Source organism: Scophthalmus maximus, chromosome 14 (genome assembly GCF_022379125.1).
Source record: "Scophthalmus maximus strain ysfricsl-2021 chromosome 14, ASM2237912v1, whole genome shotgun sequence".
Lineage (NCBI taxonomy): Eukaryota > Metazoa > Chordata > Actinopteri > Pleuronectiformes > Scophthalmidae > Scophthalmus > Scophthalmus maximus.
Window position 1 is genome coordinate 6025132 of NC_061528.1, and position 16083 is coordinate 6041214.

General features: G+C 45.2%; 1 protein-coding gene across 11 annotated transcripts in view; it reads right to left on the bottom strand.

The window, feature by feature from the left end:
- dachd (dachshund d) overlaps positions 1-16083 on the bottom strand; it is a 138556-nt gene that overhangs the window by 35431 nt on the left and 87042 nt on the right. For 7 of the 11 annotated variants that reach the window (XM_047337253.1, XM_035650969.2, XM_047337254.1 and 4 more), the window contains 4 exons: positions 8314-8459; positions 5523-5670; positions 4559-4717; positions 3312-3380 (listed from right to left, as the gene is read on the bottom strand). In XM_047337253.1, coding sequence (XP_047193209.1) covers positions 3312-3380; positions 4559-4717; positions 5523-5670; positions 8314-8459 — 522 coding nt within the window. The remainder of the gene's footprint in view (positions 1-3311; positions 3381-4558; positions 4718-5522; positions 5671-8313; positions 8460-16083) is intronic. The other 4 variants (XM_047337255.1, XM_035650970.2, XM_035650968.2 and 1 more) reach the window with 1 other exon arrangement.

Below are 16083 nucleotides of genomic sequence, written 5' to 3' on the forward strand. Positions count from 1 at the left end.
CACACACACACACACACACACACACACACACACACACACACACACACACACACACACACACACACACACACACACACACACACACACACACACACACACACACACACACACACACTCACACACACACACACACACACACACACACAGACGTTTGGCGGAACAAGTTGTCGGACATGACACGAGCCGCACACGGACACCGGAGGAGGAGAGTCGTATACTCTTCGGAGGAGACGGAGAGCACACTGGGGTGCGAGAGAACATTTGCCTCTGCCGGGCAACACGGCGAAGCAACAGGATGTGTTCTTATCGTAATCAGTCAGAATTTGAAACCACTTCCTTTTTCGCTCAATTTATAATTCATATTATCAATATCCTATCAATACGTCCCTTTCTTCCCTTCAGCCTGTGTTTTATGGATTTATGGCACAGGGAGTGGAGACAACAAAAGGATGGCTTTGTGTGTGTGTGTGTGTGTGTGTTGGGGAGGAGGAGGGGGGGTGTACAAACATACAGGCTAATTACCCAGCACTACCGTGGGTCTCGGAGGCATTGCACTCTGGCTGCCTCTATTCAAGCATCAACTACTGAGTTCTGTGTAAAAGTCATTACAGCATGAATGCAGTGCTGGTGCGGTACCGCGGATACAAAACCTGACACACACAATCACACGCTCACCTCACTGCCTCCACAGTCGGGGTAGCTTATAGGGGTGTTGATGAAAATAAAGACAATCTTGACTATTTGACGGATGATGACACTTAATACGCCGTCGAGAGGACGTTGGGATATTGCAGCATTTTACTTCTCATAGATGGAATCATCATGAAAGATGGAGGATGGGTGGGGGGTGGGGGTGGATGATAAGCGAATCTCACTTCAAATCCATTTTCAAATTAGTGCGCGATATTAAAGCAAATGTTGACACATCCGCTTCGTATACACCAATGGAAACATCGGTGACGTCTTGATACGCTGCTTTACGAGAGACCGCCTCGTTAAAATATGTTGAAACTTTAGTATTTTTATGTTCAAATCGAGATGAAAAAGTTCATTAAAGAGAATAAATATTTCATCAGATGCTAAATAAAACAAAGGGAATTTTTGGCTTCTCTCAGCATAAAATTCCTTTGAAAGATTAATTAATACATGTAAATTATGCAAATTATGCCCATGCAAATATTTTATGAAGACAATTAAGGGATCCATTAATTACAGCCTTTTTTTTGCTTCAGTGACATTCATTCATTTAATTTTAATTTCACTTCAACTGTTTTGATGTTTAATCTCGCAACAAAGAACTTTATCTCTGTGCACAGGGTCGTGTAAACTCGCCGAACACATCGAGTGGGAAACGCGGCGGGGAACCGGAGAAGAAGATACCGGGGGAAGATATTGGCGCGTGCACCGTTGCCAGGCAGTGTACTGGCGAGGTGCAAGTCCCAGTAGCTCGCCTGCCTGTGAAAAGAGCCACGTTCCCACTTGGACCCGATTCAAAACACTGTAAAAGCAATTAATAAACACAGGCTGTGTTAATATCGCAGAATTAGAGAAGTGTGACAAAAGACAAATAGAAATAATTAGTTCTCTAAAATTATGCCCTCATTATTTTTTTTCTCCCCTCTCTCTCTCTCTCTCTCTCTCTCTCTCTCTCTCCATTCGCCTCCCTGAGTTTGGAGTCGAGAATAGACCCACACATTTCTCTCGGCTTTCATGCGAGTGATAGGCTTGTTTTTTTTTTCCTTCTCCCTCCTGCTTGTGTAATTTATCAACATCATTTTTTGCCATTCGAGGTTAATTATACGCCGAGGCTTGCGGAGTCGAGCAGAGGAGAGACATGGGTGGCAGACAAATTCTTCTCTAATTGAACAAAAACACAAAGTGCAGCGTGTTGTTCGGGCTTCCTCCTTCATTCTGCTGTTCAAGGCAGTGATCACAGTGATTTAGAGAGACCCCCCCCCCCCCCCCCCCCCGACAAAAAAACCCCACAGATCTGTTCTGGTGGCTGCATCACACTGCTCCACAGCAAGTATCACATTTCTTTTTTTAAAGAAAAACAATCTAATTCTGCTTCATTTCAACGTGGACTATACACTCAAACAGCACGATGGCTGCAGTTGTTGTAAGTGAAAAGGCTTGAACACATTTAAGTTGATAGAATTAGACTACAAAGGGCCCGGCTCATCGTCTAAGTTCAAAACGCACTGGTTAAATATACTAATTTGGTATGAAATAAGGGGCTATAATTATGCCCTATCCGGAAGTTATCTTTGTGTTTAAATGATGACATATGGATTTCCTTTTTCGGGACATCAAACTCCCCTCAGATCCCCGCAGTGACTGAATGACATTTAATTAGGGAGGAGTCATCATTTCACTTAGTGCGTTTCCTTTCTTTTTCTGGCCCCCTTCACAGAATATCAGTTCAAGTAGACTAATCAAACATTACGGAATTAAAGAGACCCAACTTATTCTGGCACATGCAAAGATGAATATCCCCCCCCCCCCCCCGACACTTTTCACAGCAAATTACATGGGAGCATTTTCCCCAGATAAATTGGGACCCCTCCCGCTGATAAGAGGCGGTTTCTGAGCGGACGCGGCCGAGGCGTATTAAAGGAAGACGTTTCGAGCAATAATGAGGATATTCAACCTCTGCGAGGTGTCGTGGATCTGGGTAAACACAGATAGCAGACAGTCTACAGAGGTTATCACTGCAGCGCCCTTCCCCAAACACGTACTGCACCCCCAAGGCTAACAAACAAACAAACCATTAAAAATGTACAAGGCTTATTCATAAAATGGATTGATTTGCCCCGTTTATTACTATCAAAGGGGGGATTCCACTGCTTTTTGTGGTTTTATGACTCATTAATGCTTCCCAGGCTGTAAACAAACCACTTCTTTCAGCCGTTTCCCTGCATCCTTCTTCTTCTCGCTCGGTCGTCGGCGTTCTGTTTAACTTACTGTATTGTGCTTGTTTTGTTTTTTTATTCGGAAAAAATAAAACAAAACTAATATAAAAATGAAACTGAATCGCGGGCCACCAAAAGTCAAGTAAAAAGAACAATATTATGTCTGCGGAAAAACCAATGATCTTGACCCAGTGCTGTGGCCCAGATGGTGAGCTGTATGCCCGAACAGCAGGCACAGAAACACTAATGTTCATAAACTGAGGCAGTGTGTGTGTGTGTGTGTGTGTGTGAGGGAGAGCGAGAAAGGAGGGAGGAGGGAGGGGGGCAGAGGGAGAGAGAGCAAGAGTGAGAAGCCGGAGAAAGAGAGAGAGATTTATTGTCTCATCTGAGCCCCTGTACCTTGTATTGTCCTTTCAGCATCTGTTCTTCCACTGCTGCGGTCACTCTCCATCTCAGGGGTCAGGGAGTCTGAGAGAAGAGAGGGATCACCGCCGTTAAACATCCCTGACATCCACCTATCACCAGTGCCGGCTTCACAGCATCGCTCATTCAAAAACAAGAGGGCTTCAGCCTCCGAGCTATTGGAGCTGCTGGACGAATTGTGTGATTATCATCAGTGGTGTACAAAACAACAAAGTTGCTCAATTCCTTGATGTTACACTTTGGAATAATTATCTATTAAATTAACTGAACCATGCATTCTAGTGTTTGCTTACATCACAGTACAGATGTGTTGGTATTAAAAATGGTGTCAATGGCAAAAATGGTATGAAACAGGTTTTTCATAGTCATATTTTGATTTTGTAACTGGCCTAATAACTCTAAGTACTGCCTGTGTTGATTAAACATCACTACTGTAAATGTAGTAGATGCACATGGATATTCATATTTTTTTGTGTACACAAAATTATCTGCACAACCAGCCAACAAGTTGAAGGGACATTTTTAATTTCTTGTTGAACGTATAACTTTTATGAGCTCGTCTCGTTTTCTATGCAAATCCAGAACTCTGCAAGTGACTCAAAGTGTCAGATTAAAGTAATGAACTGAATTTCAGTTTCAGTGCCACTGCTGCACATGTCGCTGCGATAAGTACGCAAATACTCATTGGAGCTGAAATAATTAATCGGCTAATCGATTGGGATATTAAAAGTAAAAAATTAATTGATCGGTAAACTATTTTGGCAATCAGTTAATCGTTTTCAAGCAAATGTGTCAATCATCCTCTGGTTCCTGTTGAAGATCATTTTCTCGGGTTTTTGGATTGTTGGTGTTGTCGGGACGAAACAAGACGTCACCTTGGACTCATGAACTGTGATGAGCGCTTTCTTTATACTAGTTTTAGACATTGCACAGACTGAAGGATTAGCGAATTGATAAAGAACATGTTTGATAAAAATAATTGGTAGTTGCAGCGTTTGCGCAAAGGGTGAGAAAATTCAGAATTCCTCCAAAACAGCATTGACGTATTTGCCGCTGCCATAAATGTAAAGTAGAAAACGATATGATTAAAGGTGTCAGCTTAAATATCTAAATATTTCCTCCACGTTACTTCTATCTCCTGAAAAATCCTATCGGATGAACACATTTGCTACAAACGTTTGAAAGACGAGGAAAGGGGGGAAAAAGAAGCAATGGCGTCTCACTGTGGAGCATCTGACCGTTGAGCGAGCGCATGCTGTCGGAGGGCGAGGGCTGCTTCAGGGTCTGCTCCGCCTGCTCTCTCCTCTTGGACTCGTACTCCAGAGCCTCCTGGAGTTTCCTCTTGGCCTTCTTCTCCTTCTTGAGACGCTTCTGAACGATCGCTGAGGACGGGGGGAGAGGACGCAGTTGGAAATCAAGCAGGTCTGGGGCAAATTAGGGGAGACGTCTTTTTCTTTTCTTTTTTTACCACAATCTGTTTAATCTAGATTTGAATCACATTCAGGATGGAGAAGATAATAATCATCTCATTAAAAAAATTAAGCATACTGTTATATAAGAAAAACACTAAATATTTCACAATATATAAAGATCTTCCCCTTAACAGAAAATCATAGCAAATACTGACTGCGTCTCGGCAAACTGCTAGAGGGAATTAAAACAAATTGAAAAATTTATTGGGATATTTTTCATGAATTTTTCTCATTAGACATAAACGGGCACAGTTAAGTGTACGGAGCTGATGCATTTAACATGAGACGGCGAGCGAATTTCTCCGAGTTAATGTGTATTTCCAGTTATGTTAACTGACAATTAGTAAGAAAAACCCCGGCGCCGAGCCGATTAAGTTGGAACTGAAGAACCAGACAACTACTTGGGTCACAGCTTCGAAAGCGCTATAACGTGAAGAGAACACGCAGAACCGCGTACGTGCATCGCGTCTATGTTTACACGTGACCACACACACACACACAGACACACACAGACACACACACACACACACAGACACACACACACACACACACACACACACACACACACACACACACACACACACACACACACACACACACACACACACACACACACACACACACACACACACACACACACACACACACACACACACACACACGGCTGCTGGCAGGTAGCAGTCAGTGCCAGGCAGGCGGTCGTCATGGCCTGTACCTCTGTTCTTCTGCTCCATGGCGAGCTGCTTCTCCAGGGTCTCCCTGAGCTCCCGCTCTCTGAACAGCTCCATCTTCAGCTCCGTCTTCTCCAGCTGCACCTGCTTCTCCTGAGCCCGTGCGTTGTCAATTGCCACTTTGAGCAGGCCCTGTGTACACACATGAACACACGCACAAACCCACAGGCAAACATAAATATATATATATATATATATAGACTGTATATGTACACACAAAGAGATATGGACAGAATGGGAGAGCCAGGAGCCAGGGAACGAGAGGGTGATGTGGGCTATTTAAGGGCTTCAGAGATGAAGTGGCGAGCGAACCACTGAAAGTGTGTCACACAGCAGTTCAGAAGAGGAGGCCAAGCTTGACCATGAATCCCTGTCGGGCGTGTTACCACCTTTTTGGCCGGTAACTTTTATCAGTAAAGATGTCACTGACGATCTTTTAGCTGTTCCAGAGCTCGAGCACAAGATCTAGTGGCATCAATCAGTTTTGGCAATAATTCTTCTTTTTTAATAACGAAAAATGATAGCAATAAAGTGCGGATACGTCTGACCCCCTTCTGGTCAAAGCTGGGAAATGCAAGTGGAGAGAGACTTTTAACGCGCTTTCGGGAACCTAACCCCCCCCCAAAATTAGTTCGGAGAAGTGGAGGAGGAGATTCAGGGAAGGAGAGGGACAGGAAGCGCAGTTTGAAAACTGGAGATTACTCGGCTTCCAGACAAAGCTCCAGTCTGTTCAGCCGAGGGTAAAAAGGTTTACGTGGACGTGGTGACTCTTTGTATCTCGTACTGATCTCTTTCAACTCCGCAGCTGACAACTGTAGCTGGATTGTATAAAAAAAACCAAAAACACAATATCTGTCTCTGTGGTATTTTCCCGCTCCGCACAGAGGCGGAGGATGAGTAATATGAATGACAGGCATCTCATCATGTATCAATTACATTACTGCCATTTCAAATATACTCCTGACAGCCCTAAACTGAGGGATGTGTGCGCTTTGCAGCGCCGTGGCCATTTTCTTTTCACGATTATTCCCCATCCACGCAGCAATTATATCAAACGCGCCGGGCTATATCTTTACTAATTGTTGATTCTTTTGACCCCAATTTATCCGCGAGTTGCTCTATCTTCATTTTCCGCTCGGTTTCATTTTGTTGATTTGTGTATGAACACTCAACGCAGAGATCATTATCAAAAATGACTCGGACGTGGAGTGGTGGGAGACGTTTTTTTTTCTTCACTCGTGGCGTTGTAATTACCGCGCGGAGCCAAAGGAGATGCGGGACTCTGACGCCAAGTGGTACAAGTGCAACGAGAAGGGCAGCAGTGTGCACACATCATTACACTCCGACAGAAGGCAAATACATTCGTCTGTCTGACAGAGGCTGTTTGAGCCGAAGCCTTAAAGTGGCAATCGTGATAATATTTCACTTGAAATAAATGTCTGCGAAGTCACTATCTATCGCCCGAGCGAGGTTAACGCAACGGTGATTGAGCCCGGGGCTCGCTGATGAAAACATTGCAGCATTTATATATTTGCGGGGAGGTAATGGAACAAGGAGGGAGCAGCCCCACAGCGAGCTGTGAGAGGACGAGCTGCGGGCGACAGGCTGCACGTCGCTCAAACTTCTCGGCGAGGTAGCCAACTCCCTTTCGCTGAGCCCTGCTGTTCGAAAGGCTCCCGCCATGTGCAGCATGGAATCACAGAACGACGGGGGGGGGGGGGGGGGGGGGGGGGGGAGCCAATTATTGCTTGACTTCTGCAGCCCCACCGAATTCTGTGAGTTGTAGTATTAAACTGCGTTTGCTGTTAACCAGGAGTGAAATATCTGAGATATGGATGTATGGATGTAAGAATGTGGGTAGGGATAGTTTTAGGGTGTGTAGATTCACAAACTCCTGTCTGTCCTTACTGTACAGGCGTGTTTAGGATCTCTGGAAGGGGAGCGGGGAATGAGATGATTTGATCTCGTAGAGTGTCAATCGCCACAATTAATTTAACCTATGAAATTAAAGCTTGTAAAGCCTAAAGCTGTAGAGAAACTATGGCGGTGCTAAAATGTGATTGCCCAGACTGAGTTATTAAGCTTACTGGGCTGTAGAGATATAAAGACTTTTTGGAAATCTGTAAAAACCTGCTTGTCTCTTTCTTTCTGTGAATTGAGTTCTAATCGACCTATTCAAGCCCCAAAAAAATGGGAAAAAGACGACGCACCTCCAGCGAAAACATGTCGGTGGGTGCCGGCTCAACAAACTATGACATATGTTGGTGGCAGTGTGGTTAAGGTGATCTACAAGACAACACCAACAATCCAAAAACCCAAGAAAATGATCTTAAAACATAAAAACTTGTCTTGATAGCTATTTCCAGAGCGTTCAACATTTTTCCCAAAATATTTTTCAGCGGATGGAGTTTGCTCAGTTGTCAAGGAAAACACTGGAAATATAAAGCTTTGTGGACCTTTTGTTAATACATTTTTGTAAAAGTATTGGATAACGTTTGGTAAATATGGAAGTGAAAGGAACATTAATGGTTTAAGAAAACCAATGTGGAGTGTTGGTAGGAGACAGGATGTACACAAATCATTACGGCCAAATATCCCGTTTAAACATTCGTTGTTTGAATTTCCCTAGACCTGGAACCACGAGGTCACATGTGCTGCGCAACGGCGTTTTCACTGCATCCACTGCCAGAAGAGGATGATGAGGTTACCGCAAGCAGGTACATTTTTTTAAGCAAGCTCTGTCGAAAAAAGGGGTTATCAGTCAGTTGACGATACCTGTATGTTCGTGAGTAGAGTCTCTATTGATGACAAGCCATCGGGGAAGAGGAATGGTGAGGGGAAGCCAGGGGGTAGACCCTGACTGGCCAGCGACAACCTCTCGTAGCTGTCTCTTGCTGTCGGGGTGCACAGCGGGTGGTCGTCTGCGAAGAAAACATAGTAGCATTGAGGATTGATTAATCATTCATTTAAATAGAACAAAAAACCACAAATGTTTGTGCAATTTGAAACTAAGCTAAGCAAGTAGGATATGGGAGCATTTTTTCCACGTTGACACATATTGACCCCTGAACAACCGGATCTGTATTGATCTCCCCTCTTTTTTTTTTGGGCGACATAGTGGACTTGGACATTCCTTTGTATTGCTCCCTCCCGGGGTCTAAGTGTGGGGTTAAACAATATCAACCGGGACATAAATCCCCGCTTCATTTAAGGGGTGTCATGTGGACTCCAAAATCAGAAGCAGGTTTGCAGTGTCGACCCCAGGGGCTCCGGGCCCTTCCTTTGTGTACGCACGCACGAGTGCCTGTCAAACCGAAGATGACATCATACTCCATTCATCACCAGGCAGAGGGGTAGGGCCCTGCCATCTGCTGTCCAGCCTCCTCACCAGGCCTCAGAGGAGCGGAGGAGGGAGGGGAGGGGAGGGAGGCGCACCGACAGACAGACACAGATACAGCCTGGTCAAACTAAAACAGTGTGTCAGACACTGACGTCTGTTGTCCCATCAGATCCGACACATGTTTTCGTCCAGTGAGCTTCTTTTTTTTTTTTACGGAGCCAAACGATTTTGTGAGTGCCACCATCTTGCCGAGAGACGGTTTATTAAAACACATCCAGTCTGAAACGGGTCCCCGTAGGAAGTCCGCGCCGTCAGCCGCTTAATTGTTAGTGTAATGAGAGCGGAGAAGGGAAAAAGAGTTTTATTTGTAATGTGGAACCCCGGCTGTGTTGGTGCCACGGCACCACTCCGCTCTCATCCACAATTCATTTCTGTTTGTGTGGCAGGCGGAATCTTGTACATACAGCGAGTGGAGCCGAACAGCCCCTGCCTCTCTCTCCCGCTCTCCCTCCCTCCCTCCCATCAATATTCACCGACGCCAGCCAAGTGCTGGGAACAGCTGGTCTTACATTAATTAGTTTAAAGTATTTATTTCACCCATCCTCAGAGCAGATTGAGCAAAAACATTGGAGATTATTTCGAGCATCTGCAAATGCCCTGGAAACATCTCTGCGCCAAAAGTCGAGTGTGAGGATTCACAGTTTAGGTTTGTAATTTGGAGAATGTTTTTTTTTTCTTTCCCCCCTCTCTCTCTCTCTCTCTCTCTGTCTCTCGCTCGCTCGCTCTCTGAGAGGGGAAGTCGGTGAAATATGCACCGCTGGTCCGTGGAGAGAGTAAAAAACCTTTCTCCTCTTTCAGATGGAGTTCACTCCTGTTGATTAATTAGAATGGATGGTTGCCTAATGGATTAAAATTTGTTTATAATTTGACTTCATAAAAATAATGAATTGCCTACTTTTAAGAAGCCACTCCTGCAGTAATTTGTTTTGTTTGCTGCAGTTCCTGTCTGCATCTTTTTTCTTTTCTTTTTTTTAAAGGTGGGCGTCTGGGTGGAGATATGAAAACGCACTCTCCTCTCGCACGCGGTGGCAAAACATGAAAGTCCCATTTTATCTCAATAAGAGAACTAATCAAAGATCAAAAGCATTACAGTTGGCTCCAGCTCCAGGTTGATATAGATGTATTGCATGCATCATATGCATGCATAACCCACCTCCAATAAAATCACCATAACAACTCGAGACGTTAGGAGACCTCGGGGAAAGGTCTGCTGTTGTAGCTTTGTAATTGATTTGTACTGTAGGCACTTTGTCCCTTATTTAGTGTTGGCATTAATCATAAATCATTGCTTTAACAAACTCCGGCTTCCCCACTCAGCAGGCCCTCCCCTGCAACACAATGTTGGATCACACGGAATATTTGATGGCTTTGTTGCGGGGGAAACAACCTGTCATGCTCTGGGAAAAAAAGCAAACAGGCTGTGTTTTGTTCGACAGACTCCTGACTACCGTACAGCACCACTTGTCAGATAACATTTCCACCAGGAGCGGTGCATAAATAGTGGCATTTTCCAAAAGAAAGAAAAAAAGAAACGAGAAAGTAATAAGTGACTAATTCAATCAATATAATCAAAGGTGGCTTAATAAAACTCAAATGTAAATTCCGGCGAACACGATCTAGATCTGTAGTTTTCCGTGCTTCTAATCTTATTGCCCCGACAACCCCCCCCCCCCCATTCCCAATTTTTTCCCGGTGCCTGGCTGCAAATGCTGGCATGTGTTTGCATGTTTATTTCTCAGCATCGCTCCAGAATCATTGACTTCAACTTAATTACAGCGACAGGCGTTGGAGTGATGGGGGCCGGCGCGATGGAGTGCTCTGTTTCCAGGTGATATTTCTCCACTAGCAGGGGCTGCCAGCAGCAGCTGTGACAGCCTCTTGTGCTTACCGTACGGTAAAGGCACAGTTAAGGCCCCCCCCCCCCACTATGAAATACTGCATGGAAAAACACTCGCAGGTCACCCCTGTCACAAATAACATTTCATGCACAACTGTTTCGGCGGATAATAGGAGCCACAAATAAAAATGGGACGCTGTAAATACAATGCATTCTGAATGAAATGCCATAATTTAAAACAAAGTCCCCCTCCCCTCCCCTCGCCGTCCTCCACCATGCTCTCAATAGCTGCAGAGGGAGTCCTTGACAGTGTGCTAGCAATGATGAATCACCTATCCAGTTAATTTTCTCACTCCTCATGTGTTGTGCTGCTAAAACAGGCGGCCCAGGAATTGACTTGACAAACTATGAATGTAAAAAATATCACTTGGAGGGATCTGGGCTTATCTCCAATTTACATGTTATTAGATTTGTGTTGCGCGCGGCACTTGGACCTCGCAGAGCCGCGGCAAAAGAAAAGATGGGGCGCATGATAACCGGAGATAAAACATGTCTAAAACCCACTTGAAAGCCTTTGAAATGTTTGATGGAAAGTCGCAGCGAGCGGAGAGAGAGGCAGAGGGGAAACTGGCCTGATTTAAAAATGTGACAGACACACATTGCAATCTGTGGTAAATCTAAAAGAAAACCTTGGGAAATTTAGCTGCAATCTCTGGATAAATAGCGGTAATTGACCTTGGGAGTTGAAAATGTGCCATATGTTTCTGGTTCCTGTGTTTGAAACTGGGTCCCTCAGGACATTTCAGCGGAGGCAGCGGGGAGCGGCAGGAGAGGAAGACACAGAGAGAGAGACACACACACACACACACAGAAAGACAAGAGAAGAGGAGGGGACGAGGAAGGGACGCCAGGAATGAGAGATAGATGGCTGAAGACAGAAGATGGATGGATAGATAGGTGAGGCCGGGTCTAAGGAAGGAGGAGGCCTGGAATAGAATGGGTGTGTGGAGGATGAACGGCTGACAGAGGGGAAGAGAGATAGAAGAGAAGGGGGAGGAAAGAAGGAGAGAGAGAGAGGGAATGCAGAGGTACATTTGGCCAGCCAGTCAGTGTGATATATTGACAGGTGAAGCCTTTGTCCTTGCAAACCTGTGTTCCTCCCAGCAGGAGAACGGAATGCTAAACCCGGGGGTTGTCAGCGCGGCCGGCACAAAGCAATGCGCTGCTTTTCGCTGCACAATTACATTTGATTTGACCTGCCAGGGCTGCTGGGGGGAGAGAAACCAGCCTCCTTCAAACGGAGTAGTTATGACCTCGCGGACAGCCATTAGCGGCCAACGCAGCATTATTGCACTTGCACTTAAAAAGCGGTGGATTTGGAGAGAAAAAAAATCTTGTCAAGGGAAATATCTGTCTTCTGGTACAAATGCGGTGATGCAGAAAAACGGAAGGGGGAAAAAAAAAAGAAAAAGGACTCGCATGCAATTTGAGCAGTTTAAAAAAACATGAGCCAGTCTGGCTTATCTTGCAAATGATGTCTGCACCCTGTCGAGGGTCTTTCAGGCAAAATGAATTTGTCTTTGACTGTGTGGTAGTTTTAAACAGAAACTGAAGGATGCCATAGGCTTGTTTCAAACATATCACTACATGTTTTCCGTGTCTAGATTAAAACCGCCGCGCTGCTTTCGAAAAGAAGTGTTGCGCGGAAAAAAAGAAAGAAAAAAAAAAGTCTGAAGAATATTCACGACACCTGGACAGGAAAATTGTACACGATAGTGTATAATCAAACTACTGGAGGGTAAGATTGACTCGCAGGCACACTTTCCCTAAAGTACGGAAGAAAAAAAACCTACTGGAAAACGCTGAGAGAATGTGTGTGATGATCCATACAAGACAAATTCCTTTCGAGTGACTATCACTTGCATATGTTGGGTGTACGTGTGTGTAATGTACTGTACACACCGACCACGGGGGAAACACACACACACACACATGCGTGATGTATGCAAACAAACAAAGAAGAAGAAAAAAAACTTCAATCACACACACACACAACCATTACACACACAGACACACACACACACACACACACACACACACACACACACACACACACCCATGCATGGCACACACTAATGTGCCCTCATCACATTTAAGCTAATTTCCTTTTCATCACGGAGAGAGGAAAATGAGTGTTTGCCCCATCCCTGCTGGGGGACAAAGTCAAGAGCCCCGGTCGGTTTGGGCGAGATTAACAGGTAACATTTGGCTCCCACTCTCTTATCACAGCATGAAAATCAAACCGCGTGTTTTCCTCTATCGCTCTCCTCTCCCCTCCCTAATGTTCCCTTCACTTAGAGATGAAATCGCTTGATGCACAAACCCATTTGGGGGAGAGGAGAGAAGGTGAGCGGGATAATCAGGCTGGCCACTGGGCCGTGTTTCCTAAATGCTCTCCAAAACATTACTGTGCACAGGCATAAAATTAGCGGCGAGACCTTAAAATGTTGACATTTAGCATGACTTTTTGGAGAGTGACACCCTCATATTTTCTTGTAGGATATCATTAAATTTCAACTGCCCTATGGCTGTGCCTTTCCATTAATAACCAATTCAGTGTGTCACTTCTCCCACTCTCTCTCTCACACACACACACACACACACACACACACACACACACACACACACACACACACACACACACACACACTCTCTCTCTCTCTCTCTCTCTCTCGCCACCTTTTTAAAGTAATGAGTCCATTGGTTTGCCTTAATAAATTGAATGGTATTCTCAAGGCCATATGAAGATAGAGCCACAGATGGACAGGCTGCGTGGAGGAAATAACCATAAATCCTCTGCTGTCGGAGAGGCAGTGTGAGGTGACAAAAGACAATCACAATGCTCAATTGGGATCTCAGTGAGATCAGAGAAGACACGGTGAAAGGTTGATTCTCTCCGTTTAATAACTGTCCTTTTTCTCGCGGCGTGTTTTCCGTTCCTTTTCATCGCTCGGGAGCGAGCCTGCGAATGATTCAATTGAAGAATCTAAGCACATGATTGTCCACGATATAATTGGAAGTACGTTGAACGCGTAACACTAACAAGAGCGGAGAGACATTATGGAATGCAAACGGCGCTTTTGGGGCGCAGATTAAAACAATACGGTGAAAAACAAATCATCTTCATTTGTTTAACCGTTGGCTCGGAAAAAGAGGGGAAGAGGAACAAAAACAAGTGAGGGAGTGGGAGAGGGAGAAATGGAAACAGAGGGAGCAAGAGGCATGGGACCAGAATCCGTGTTGACTTCCATTCAGGAGGAAGATATCTTGTCTTTTTATGCGGCCCATGTCATATTTATTGCATAAAGGTCAGAGTGTTCATTTGTTCAAAGTCAGCGTTTTCCCTCTCTCCTCTCCTCCATGTAATAAATGCAGGGGGCTATGTCATTATCGGACCTCTGAGGATTACAGGCTTGGCTGACTGTGATGACTGCATAAAAGCACACAGGACTTTTGTTTCTGCCAGTGCACCTTCAAATGAGCTCTTAAAGTGAACAGTGGCGGAGACAAAAGTGGCATTTTGGAGAGGAGGCGATGGCGGTTGGAGTGGTCGCAGCAAGAAAAGAAGAAAAAAAAAAAACGTGACGAGGCGGGTAAAGGTTGGAGATCGCGGCGCTACATCCGCAACCTTAGTTTTTTTACTCTGAAGATTTACAAGGAGGGTAAGGTCCCGGGTCGGAGGGTAAAAAATACTAAAATGACAGCCGGGCAGACTCCCAATAGATTTCTGTAATTCACCTATTGACTGTATGAGCCAAAACTGTCGGGGAAGATAATACTGGGGGGGGAGACATAGCAGTGAGTCACTTAGAAGGTGTTTAGATTGTCTTTGCATATTGACTCCCGTTGACCAGGACCGCTTATTGACAGAAGAATCTCAGAGATTAAATTGGACTCAGCTATTGATGGGGTGTTGTGCACCGAATCATTCCCATTTCAGCGGGGGGATCATTTGTACTGTATACCCCGCTAATCTCTCTGACCCGCTAATCATCCAGCCATTTATTTCCCACTCTTTGTTTAGTTCTCCTTTGTTTAGCATTTTATTAATTCATCAGAGCAACTTCCTCGCGCAGCTTAACTTGGCCAGGGACTGGGGAGTGCTGTTTCCGCCCGATAGCGCCGCGCATTCCGGTACAGAATACGCCACCGAATGTGCAAACGCGACATCGCGACGCGCACGCCAATTACATATTGATAATTAAGCATTCGAACAAACAAACTGTGAGGAAATCCCCGCCGTAATCATCAGGTTTTAATGGAACAAGCATTAGCCATGGTGTGGTTGGCCAGATAGTTGGCCCGCCGTTAGATCATGGCTTCCCTGGGTTTTTTCGCGTGGGGAGGGACGGGGGAGACACGTCGGTGTCATTGCCTGGCATTGTGAACCTGTCGGGCCCCGCCGTTCTGTCACTGCCGAACGCACGTCGACGACGACGACGGCTGGCGCTAATCCAGACTGGATATGCTGAGCTGCTTTTAAACGAAGATGAGAGAACAAAAGAGGAAATGGGAAATGTAAACTCGGAGAGGCCGGGCTTATAAGGGGGCACTGGGAAAGCTCCCAAAAAAAAGGAACCGGATGCAAATCCATTAGTAGTCCTGGTTTCTCAGTTATAAAAATACTTAAGGGCTTTTAATAGGAGCGACGTGTTCAACGTGTGGAAATCTGTTTTGATAACATTATTCACAACGCTGGCTCTGCACTGTGCGAATTAATAACATTCATTTACAGACGGAAGAAAGCTGGCGTGGTATTTCCAGTTAAAGAGATTAATTTTTAAACACCTAATTGACAAGCCGGGGTTAGGCAGGATAAGCAACAGACTACACGGCTGCAGCTGCAAAGTCAAGGTGACTGGAATACTCGGAGAAAAGGCTTTCAAAAACGCAGAATGGAGAGCGAGAGAGAGGGAGGGAGTGAAGAGAATTAGTCCTCGAGCACTTTCCCCCCCCCCCGCCCCTATTCTTCCTCTCTTTATTAGGAATGATTTACTTTCTCAGTGAAAGGATATAAAAGCTCAAGTATAGCGGCGTAATTATCGCAGAGTGAAAATTTAAAGGTTTGACTCACAATGTCCTCAAGTCGGCGAGCAGACTGCCAGATGATAAGAGCGACTGTGTTCGACACTCGGCAACCAATTGCGTGTGTTTTATGGGCTTTGCCAAAGGGAAGAGCACACAAACAGCACTCGGCTCTGCAAGTCTGTAAACACGGTGGACTGTGGCAAACGACCAGGCCGGGTGT